At 36.5% G+C, this 10,730-nt stretch overlaps 2 protein-coding genes across 3 annotated transcripts in view; one reads left to right on the top strand and one right to left on the bottom strand.

Annotated features, from left to right (window-relative positions):
- Positions 1-1,061: 1,061 nt before the first annotated feature.
- The window catches only part of LOC129276756 (peroxisome assembly protein 10-B-like), a 28,869-nt gene continuing 19,200 nt past the window's right edge, over positions 1,062-10,730 (bottom strand). The window contains exons 6-9 of the mRNA XM_064109683.1: positions 4,253-4,416; positions 3,626-3,764; positions 2,573-2,617; positions 1,062-2,505 (exon numbers count right to left, since the gene is read on the bottom strand). Of these exons, the coding sequence (XP_063965753.1) occupies positions 2,485-2,505; positions 2,573-2,617; positions 3,626-3,764; positions 4,253-4,416 (369 nt within the window). The 3' untranslated portion in view covers positions 1,062-2,484. The remainder of the gene's footprint in view (positions 2,506-2,572; positions 2,618-3,625; positions 3,765-4,252; positions 4,417-10,730) is intronic.
- Positions 5,147-10,095, top strand: LOC135156693 (trichohyalin-like). Of its 2 annotated transcripts, XM_064109680.1 has the most exons (4): positions 5,378-5,458; positions 7,129-7,621; positions 7,989-8,057; positions 8,393-10,095. In XM_064109680.1, exons 2-4 carry the CDS (start codon positions 7,135-7,137, stop codon positions 8,788-8,790), a joined length of 954 nt encoding a protein of 317 aa, XP_063965750.1. In that variant the 5' UTR covers positions 5,378-5,458; positions 7,129-7,134; the 3' UTR covers positions 8,791-10,095. The 2 variants fall into 2 exon arrangements, with proteins under 2 accessions (XP_063965749.1, XP_063965750.1); XM_064109679.1 differs by having other exon boundaries at positions 5,147-7,621.

Below are 10,730 nucleotides of genomic sequence, written 5' to 3'. Positions count from 1 at the left end.
AATCTAACTTTGAATGTTGGTATCAAAGACATGTTAAAAAAGAAATAACTGCGAGCCCTGAGGTGATCAGAACGTGGAAAAAACTCACATCATCTACTCAATTCTTTTGGAAGACATGGACCTACTAGCAAATGGACTACCGACTCTGTCAAGCCCTTTGAAGAGGGAGATGCGCTGCTGGATTTAAAATTCGCGCCTGAAGGTTAAAAGAACAGGTGGTCTCGATCAGTTGTCGTAAATATCTCTCCGAGATTCGGGCTCAAGCTGAGAGACATGCGACGTAATGTAACGTAATTCGCACGGCCGAGAGAAATCTCATTTCGCTGCTCCGCTTTTCTGGGGTTCAGCAAAAACTCTCACGTAATATGTTTAGTTTTCTACGGAAAATTTTCATTCGCAAAGCATGTTTTGGCCAATTTTCAAAAATATATTGAGAAAACGCAAGCAATCGCTCACATAAAATCTTCACAGAGTTCAGTCAATACATTATTCGACTGCAACAAGCTGCTGAGAAAACAACAGAAAACCCTTCGGATCAGTCCGAAAATGTCACTTTTAAACTACGAATCAAACCATAATATGCGGTAAACTTACCTTCGAGGGAACGCTCGATCGTGTCCAGATAAAAAAATCACAAAAAATAAACTAATTTGTGAAATTTTATCGGGTTTTTTGGAAGAGCATCATTAAATATAGACGAAGAACTGAGCATGGAAATCAACAATGCCCCGGAAGTAATTATTTACTGCGCATGCTCTCTTTCAAGCTTGAGATCAAATCAGGTCGTATTGGTGCTAGCTTCGTCTGCTCGAGAGACCAAATGCTTCGCCAATATCGGTCGCGAGAGGGCCTGTGATTTGCCGGCGGAACTCGAACGATCACAGGGTTTGTTATCGCCCTTATCATAACATGCCTCCGGCATTGGGTCGTAAAATTGGTGTAAGAAGAAAGTAAAGCTTGCCGACAGATGTTAAATCTCAGTGTCATAAAATTTTGTCCGTCGGTAGTCCATTTGCTAGTAGGTCCATGGTTTCACAAGGAGAAAAGTGACTTAAAGTGAATAAAGTGAAAATTGACATTAATTTAGTGGGGGCAATGTCTCAGAGACTGAAAGGCAATCAAGCTAACTTATATCTGAGGAGCTGTTCCACAAACAAGGTTAAGAGCAACTCAGTCAATTAATCTGAATTACATTTGGATGCTGTTTCTCAGAGATAAGTGTGACTCAAAGTTAATCAAATTGGCTTATACATGTGGGAGCTGCTCCATAAAAAAGGTTAAGAGTAACTCAGTCAATTAATCTAACATTTGTGTGCTGTTTCAGAGTAAAATTTGTGATTCAGAGTCAATTAATTTGACTTACATTTGGTAGCTGTTTCACAAAGAGAAAAGTGACTCAAAGTCAATTCAACGAAAATTGACATTAATTTTGGGGCGGTGTCTCAGAGATGATTGTGACTCCAAGGCAATCAAACTAACTAAAATATGAGGGAGCTGTTCCACAAATTAGGCTAAGAGCAACTCAGTCAATTAATCTGACTTACATTTGGATGCTGTTTCTCAGAGATAAGTGCGACTCAAAGTTAATCCGATTGGCTTATACATGTGGGAGCTGTTCCACAAAAAAGGTTAAGAGTAACTCGGTCAATAACACTGACTTTGGGTTTTTTTTCATTAGAAATAACCCTGATTCTCAGTCAATTAAACTGAATTATATTTGAGGGCTACTACACCAAAAGATCAGTGTGACATGAAGTCTATTGAATTCATCAATGAATGTGGTGTATGACCCATCATCATACTGTTATACATCACTCATTTCAGAAAGAGTTGCGTTTAAAATCCCAACTCAATAATCAAGCACAAGTCCTTGATGCAAAATTTTGATTGGTTGAAAATTAATTTGCGATTGATTTTTTTGAAATGCGACTGATTACAACTCATTCTGCAAAGGGGCCCCAGAACATGCAGTGGGGATACATTCTAGTAAACAGTCATCAATGAAATCATGAAAAACACATTGGGTGATTTCAAGTCCGGTGTTGATGTTTGATCTAGCACAATTGGATTGCGTTTTGTAGCTCCAAAACCTATTCAGATTCCACATCACATTACGACAGCTCAACACCTAGTGAGTGAGATTTCATGACCAATTTCATTTATGTTTGGTGTTATTCTAATATAAAAACTGACCTAACACCAACACCAAAAGGTCAACACTGAACTTGTAATCACCCATTTTGCCCATTCGAACTTGTGGTACTTACAAAAGAGAAAAACTCTCTGTTACCCCCCCCCCCTCCCCTATCACTATCACCACCACTCCCCTTACCCAATCACAGTATTAAAATAAAAATCTTAAAGAATAATTCTGCATTTGTACTGATAAAGTTTGGCACATAAAACCAATCTTAGCTTGATACTTTGGCAATAATCATGGAATGCTGGTCGGCTAAATCTTCCAAGATCTCCTGTCATCTCTTGTCATAGTTCTGAAGACGGTTCCTGTCATCTCTTGTCATAGTTCTGAAGACGGTTCCTGTCATCTCTTGTCATAGTTCTGAAGACGGACGAGTCTCGACGCGTGGAAGCCATCTCTGCATATTGGACACTCGGGCTGCAAAGAGACAAATCAGAAAATCAAATCTGGATCCTACAAAATACAGTCAGCAACAATGAGAAAAATTACTTCTCTATAGCTGACAAACCAGAGCCGTGTTGCGTAAAAGTTACTATTATGGTAAATCTGCCATCAACTGGTAACTACCATGGTAACGCTGATCACCAACCAAACAAAATCAAGGATTCCAGACAAATTACCATTGGATGGCAAAGTTACCATAATGGTAACCTTTATGCGATTCCTTTTGGTACATGACTTGGCATAGACCTACATTTATGCTTAATTGTAGAAATGATTGTATATTCTATATTACAATACCAAGATGGCATTGTATATCTGCAATTTGTACAATCAAAGTATAAGAAGTATAATACCCATGCACTTTATACAATGAACATATCAAAATTATATCACTGCTTTTGCAAGATCCAGTTATATTTTTCATGGGAAAGGTTCTTTTTCAGGTGGGTAGCAGGTCTGATTTGGATAGCATTGTTGTGAAGCTAGGCAACCCTACCAACACACATACAAATACAAACAATGAACTGATACATCATTTCAACAACCCCCCAAAAAAGAGAGAAATTACATGTACTGGATGCATATAAACTCAATATGTTGCCAGTTTATCTGCAATGAATACCCCTTTGTACTGTTCTAAACAATTTTACAAATCATTTCTTAAATATTTTCTTGGTGGCAAGGGAGAAAAATTTAAGAAATGAATAACACAGGTATGATGATGAAATTTTACTTTTCTTTGATTATTTTTAGGCAGAGGCAGTAGTAAAAAAAAGAGATCTTAATGGCTTAATCACCATCAAAATGTTTTTTTTTTTTTTCGGGAACTACTTTTCCACAACCTACTGCCTAAATCATTGGACATGGGATACGTTTTAACATTGCAGTGCTCTTTCACGCATTTCGGGAGCAAAGTCGCCCTGAGCCCCCACGTAATATTTTCCCTGAAACGTAAAGTGAAGTAGATAATGGATTATTCACCTTTGTTCGACACCATTCCATGATACACTGCCAGCAGTATAGATGACCACAGGGAGGGCATGTCGTGTTCTTACGACGTTCCAGGCATAGTGAACAGCGCCATCTTGGGTCAACAACCTGCGCATCATTGGCAGGATTACTGCATTAAGGACACAGATAACATTATTACATTGTGATTACATTTTTTTTTCTTAAACTAAGTCAAGCTGGATTGTGCATATAAATTTACATGTCTTTTTGAAAAAAAAAAATGTTGAAATAGAGATTTTGATTATGATACAGTATCACTCATATTCCCTTCAGTTATGAGTTGCTAAAGCTCTGAAAACTGATACATTTTTTGAGGTAATTTTCCACAGGAGGACCCACTTTCAAATTTTTTTAATTGAATTCATTTTGCATTTACTTTGCAATAATATGGATAATATAAAATTGTAAAAATCAAACTTTTGATATCATGATCTTTTTTCTGATGAAACAATGTGTATATGTAAATAAATTCTATTTTTCTAAATTTCTTTTCTTTTGTAATTATCAGTGTTTTTCAATCTTTCAGCTTTTTTTTTTTTTTTTTTTTTTTGGGGGGGGGGCTGATGGCCATCAAATAAATGCACAAAGCTTTAATACCTGTCCTCTTCCTCAGCTTCTTCCCCAGACTGGTGGATCATCATGTTTCTGAGTTGTAATGCATGCCATAGCAGACCGACACTGAGCTGAATACCTGATAACCAGCCAAGAATGTGAAAGCTTTTCTGCAGGGCCTGGGATACTGCACTCCTTCTGACTTGGAGCTTTGTAATGGACAGGAAATACAAAAGGACAATCATGAATTCTCAATAGAAAATTAGCATACCAGTGAAAAAAATGAAGATTTTGCAAGATTTTCAAATAATACAGTCATTGTAAGTGAAAGAACGATCACATATACTGTAAGTCTACGAATGATCACATATAAGTCCACGAATGATCACATATAAGTCCACGAATGATCACAATTGAAAGCACCATGTCTAATGATTTCACCTCTCGCCTCCAAAGAGGGTTGAGGATTAGAATCCTACCCTACAGCAAGGAATTCATCTACATTGGCCTTTGAACTACCCAGGTGAAAGGAATCTCTCAGAGGGTTGAAAGGGAAAATAGAATGCAAAAGCCCTAGCACTCATATTCCAAACACAGTTGTCCTTTGAATTAGAAGATGTAATGATACTCCATTGCCAAAGTAATACCATGAAGCCAATGTACAATGGTGGCAGCATGAATAATATCAATATAAAAGTATCAAATTATTTATCTTCAATAAGTTTAAGCACAGCAATTTGTTATATTTGCAATCATTTGTTATCAGTTTGCAAAATATCAGATATGGGAATATTTCATTTATTCTACATCTGTACAACTAGGATCTATGGCAGCATTAATGTCCTATCTTTTCAACTTGAGCAATTGCTATTGCAATGAAAATCCACAGCATTTGTAGATCAAAGACCTCACCTGTTTAAAACAAAAATCCAAGGTGACTTAGACCCCTGTTACACATACGTTTGCAAGTGGACTGAGGCCGGCCCCGGAGGCGGCTCGACGTATGTGTAACATCAACTTTTTTTGAAAAGCCGGACTGAGGCCGGACTGAGGCCAGGTGGACTCAGTCCACCTCTGGATGTGGTTTGAGGCCGGCCCGAGTCCGGACTCAGTCCCGCAATCGGTAGGTGTAACACCAAAGTGGACTCGGCGCCGGCTTATAAGCGGAAGTGACGCGACCTGTCATCATCAACAATGCATCGGCCGGGCGCGCTTTTGCCATTTGGACCAGGCATGCAGTATATATTATAGGTAAGCCTCGCCCCGAGCGTAAAATTACATTGTTTTTCATCATTTATTGCTTTAAATTTTAATTTCCTCATATCCAGCAGCCTGCACTAAGACACGACATATTCTGTACTGGTGGGCTAAAAGTTTAAACCGTTTATTCCTGGTATTTTCTCCGAACAGAACTGATGAGTGATGGTGACTTGTAATTCAGTCCCATCCCTATATTTCTGTGGGTTTGGGAATTATGATTTTCGATCGTCTGATCATTTCCTGTTTATTTCGATGTTTTTAAATACATCGCTACTGTGATTGCACCATCTGAAGAATGATCATTATTTTTTTGTTGGCGATGATAATTTATCAATACTAATAGACAGACTAAAAACAATAGCCTGGACAGGAGTGCCATACATCATGAGCCGTCATAATTTTTCTCATATGATTATGAAATTATGACTCATCATCATCAGACTCGGAGTCAGACTGTCAGAGTTAATACATCATCTTATGCCTCAAACAAAGTCATCATGATCATGAGGCATGAACTTGATGAAGTATTTAACTTTGATTTTGAAGGCATGGCCAGGGGCAGGCCAGGCCATGAGACATGAAACTAGACAATTGCCATTAATTATTTCAAATGCCAATAATCCACTCAGTCGGAGTCGCACATAGTCAGAAATTGGACATGAAATATGTCGCTAGACATTGAAACAAATGAGTAGGGTCTAGATCTACATATAAAATAGTGTCTGCCTGTAAAATCCCCACAAAAAAGAAGTAGACTAAAATAAGTAGATTCTAGCGGTGAGTGCATAAAACAATGTTAATACAGATTACAGTACAATAATATACACAACTCTAACTTCGAAGTCCTATCCCTAACCAACCAAAGTCATCAGGAGGCCGCGTACTCTAGGATGGACGCCGGGGTCTGCGAACCCTAACCCTAGCTGTAACAGACTCTGCGTACCTTACTATTATAGTATTAACTGTCTCTATAATTAACACTCTAGGCCTACCATCTCTAAATGATCATTAAACCGTCTCTAAAATTATCACTAGAAGCAAATTGTATTAAAAATTGTATACATTAACAGATTAACACGTGATATGATAACAAAAGAAACTTGTAAATAAAGTATGAATAAGTTCTTCTTCCACCGGTATTCAGAGATCAGCGGCTGGCCACGTGTTAGTTGCCGAGCTGTAGGAGTTTATCTTGATGGACTTGATAGATTTTTAGAATATTATTTCCCATATTTTGTATACTATATGGATTTCTAGATAGTTATTTTAGAAAGTGATTTCCCATATTTTGTATACTTTATTTATATTAGTTATGTCATTCTAAGTCATACCCATATTTTTCAATTGTTTTATTCAATTTTAGTGATGGGTACATATGGAACTTTAGCGGAATAATTTGTCCATCGATCATCAAATGTTACATAGCAGGGGGAGAAGGGCCTTCATATATCTAGGTGGTCGATCAATCTGAATCATTAAATTTGAATTTTTGATGATATTCATGTCAACTGTCCCCTGACAAGAGAAGTTGTTGACAAGATCAAAAATCCTAAAAGGTGATTAATAGATGTTACACATAATTTTATATAATAATTTTACCACATCGTAATCTTTGTGGTTACCATTATTAATTTGTATTTGTATTTGTTCTCTCATTTTAGATCAAAATGGCACCAACAGGGAGAGGGAGTCTGTGGGAAGATGTGGAGACGCTGTGCCTCCTGAATATTTGGCGGGAGAAAAACATTCAAGAACAGATGGATGGCACAGTAAGGAACAAAACGGTATTTCGTAAGATATGCCAATTGATGAAAGAAAGGGGGTTCGAAAGGGCAGAGGACCAAATCAAGCGGAAAATTAAACAACTAAGAGCGTCCTTCCGAAAGACGGAGGACAATAACAATCGATCAGGCAGGGGGAGAATTACATGTAAATTCTATAGCGAACTGCAGGAGATCTTTGGGGGCAGACCAGAGACTGCACCAGTTGCCATTCTGGCGTCGCAACCAGAGGAGGAGGATCAATCTGAGTCGCTAGACTCGGTGGACTCTGATTCACTGCCGAGAGAGGAGGAGGAGGATGGAGCCGAAGAAGATAGAAGTATAACGGATGATGAACTGGAGGAAAATGATGTGGAAGCACCAACAGAATTGGGTAAAGGATTCCTCTTCCTTTTTTCATTTGTAATCACATATACATGTTTATTTGTATATACATGTGTAATTATAAAGACTAATCCTTTTTGGCTCTTACCCTCTCAGTGTGAGCATTTAAAATAAACATTATTGGTATCATTATATTGTCTTGATGTATCATTTTATACTGAGTAATATGAAAGGAACTGATTTGAATTTAATAAAATAAAAATGTATTGAAAGTTAGCCTTTGTTTTAAAATGTTTTTACTTCAGTGACACATAACAACATAAAAATTAGTTCCCCTTCATTTTATGCATAAAAATGAAATGTTTATTATTGTAGTCACTTATTGTAATCGCTTTTCTATCCCTCATTTTCTTTAGTTGGCAATTTTCCACCGGAGGATCTAGAGGGACCTTCAACATCATCTGCTAATGGACGTAAGGCAACTGGTAATATAAACAGATTGTTTCCATACATTTGCTTATTTATAGTTCATATGATATTTGAATTCGATTCAGCAAATTTTCAAGAAAAGGGGCCTTTTACATCCCGTTGATGTTGCTTTCATGCAGTATGATTTTTTTTTGCAACTCAAGGTTTTCTCACTTGATTTGTTGTATTAGCTATTAGAAGTGTGATATTGCATGCCTTATGTCAAATACAGAAAAGTATGTGTGTAACAAGTTGAAAGAAATAAAATGATTGTATACCTTTCTTACCGCTATCACATTTGATTGATTTTTTTTTATTTACGATGTATTTTATACTACCTACTTCATAACAGGGGAAAAGCGGAAGAAATCAAAGCTGCAGGAGTCCTTCGGACTGATAGCCAAGGAGATAAAGACACTGGAGGAGGACAGTACAAATGCCTTCAATGCTAGGGAGGATCGGTTCATGCAGCGCCAAATGGAGTGGGAGCGTGAGCTCCTAATGAAGGCACAGCGTACTGAAGAAAAAAAACTAGAGGAGAAGGAGAGGAGGAGAAGAGAAGAGAGGGAGCATAGAGAGCAAGAAAAAGAACGTGATAGACAGCATCAACTCCAAATGCTTCAGGCCTTAATGGCTGGTATGCGGCAGTCGTCAACTTCAATGTGGCAGCAACAGGGAAACAACTCCCAGTCCGGTCCAGAGCGGTCTCCAAATTCCTGGCCCTACAATCACGATTACACTCCACTGTAATTGTTACAAACATAATGCATTCTTCAAGTGGAGGAGTGTGTGTGTTTGGAATTCCCACGGTGGTAAACATGTATTTGTCATATGAGATGACACTTTTCAGGATTTTTGTTCATCACAATTTCTTTCCTCAGTACTTGTTGCTGCATATCATTCACCTGTACTCTTGCCATGCTGAAACCCTTGTTTTTACTTAGCCATCCATCTCAGTGCTGCCAGAATCATTGCCAAGGGCAAGGGAATTTACATGTAAATTGTAGATGTTAGTACTTTTTGTTCTTAGCACTTATAGATTTTTATAAACATATAACTTTGTTTTTATGTAGTTCTTTTTTACATCAAGTAACCATTTACTTGCTATTGGAACTTTTGTACATCTGTATATAAACATTCATTTTTATTTTTTCTTCTATTCTATGCATAACTTTTGAATGGACTATGTTTTATTGTTGTTCTTAAATAAGATCTATATCAACCGCTGCCAACCCTCATTTTGTACCAATTTGATATTGCCAAAGAAAGTTGAGTCACAACTTGAAAGTGTAAAGTATTATATCTTTTTACTGCTCATTTTTGTCAGTACCTGTTATCTTGCAATTACTGTACATGTATAAAACAGGTTATATACATATGCATTCACACAAAGTTACAAAGTCTATTTGCTATTTAAGCACACATTTCTACATGTGAACTTTTGTACATATACAGTATATATATATAAACATTCCATTTTTATTTTGATCTTCTATTATATACATACCTTTCAAATGACTATGTTTTATTGTTCTTAAATAAGATCTATATCAAACGCTGCCAACCCTCATTTTGTACCAATGTGATATTGCCAAAGAAAGTTGAGTCACAACTTGAAAGTGTAAAGTATTATATTTTTTAACTGTTTGTTTTTGTCAGTACTTGTTATCTTGCAATTACATGTATAAGATGGGTTATATACATATGCATTCACACAAAGTTTCAAAGTCTATTTGCTATTTTATCACACATGTCTACATTTTTGTTTGTCATCATTGCATTTGCAGTACTTTTCAAAAACTTTTCCCCCCTTTTCTTTGTATTTATTAAGAAAGAAACTGTATATTGGCAATAAAACGTTACCAAAGTCTGCCTTTCGATAGTGCCAACTAATTTAAACTCAGGACATAATTGTGGTATATTTTATAACTTTTCAGTTACTATGTAAAGAAAATTGCACTTTGTGAATGCATTATGCAAATATTGCACTTTTATGTTTTACTTTTTATGTACGTGTTCATTATTCTCTGAATAATAAATAATTTGTTTGGTATATTTCCAGTCTTCTTGCCTGATTGCATGTGTGACCTAACCCTATACCTTTACCTCTGTTAATACATTGTCTACCTAGATCCAGTCAAATGATTGGCTGAGCATGCTTTTCATGGGGATTTGCGAAACAATGCAAACAAAATATGGATGTTATTTTGATCGTTCAAAGCAAATCGGCTCTTTAACAAAAAAGACTATCTTATATATACATGTATTTGCAAAGCTTATAGAGTCAAGGAAAGTGTGATTTAATCCTAAGAGAATATAATAATAGAGGTGCCATATGTCATCTTGCAAGAGTTGAAAGATAACATATCTTGGCATCTCGGGTATTAATTTCTCCTCTTTGGAAAACATCACATTTTCCAAACACTACATGCTTTGCAGAAAAATAGTCCCTCTTGGAATATTTAAGCATTTACAGGCCCAACAAAATTCTATATTACACCCCATGTCAGTCAAAATAATGTTGTAATATAGTGACCTAAATTGCCTTTTTGGTACATGTACTATGAAACTTTTTGTTTAAATTCTGTATCTTTATACTTCATAATTTGTTTAAATTTTTTTTAAATAAAAAATATTACCTTTTGATTCTACAATGTTAAATGGACAATGATACATGTTCCAGCCCCCCC

This window comes from Lytechinus pictus, chromosome 14 (assembly GCF_037042905.1).
Source record: "Lytechinus pictus isolate F3 Inbred chromosome 14, Lp3.0, whole genome shotgun sequence".
In the NCBI taxonomy this organism is placed as follows: domain Eukaryota; kingdom Metazoa; phylum Echinodermata; class Echinoidea; order Temnopleuroida; family Toxopneustidae; genus Lytechinus; species Lytechinus pictus.
Note: the sequence above shows the minus strand (reverse complement) of the source record. Positions and strands in the feature narration are given on the sequence as shown.

Bases quoted from the DNA above. Each gene is read 5' to 3' on its own strand.
- LOC135156693 (XM_064109679.1), top strand. From the start codon at position 7,135: ATGGCACCAACAGGGAGAGGGAGTCTGTGGGAAGATGTGGAGACGCTG. The intron at 7,622-7,988 runs GTAAAGGATTCC...CATTTTCTTTAG, and splicing joins GGAAGCACCAACAGAATTGG to TTGGCAATTTTCCACCGGAG. The intron at 8,058-8,392 runs GTAATATAAACA...ACTTCATAACAG, and splicing joins TAATGGACGTAAGGCAACTG to GGGAAAAGCGGAAGAAATCA.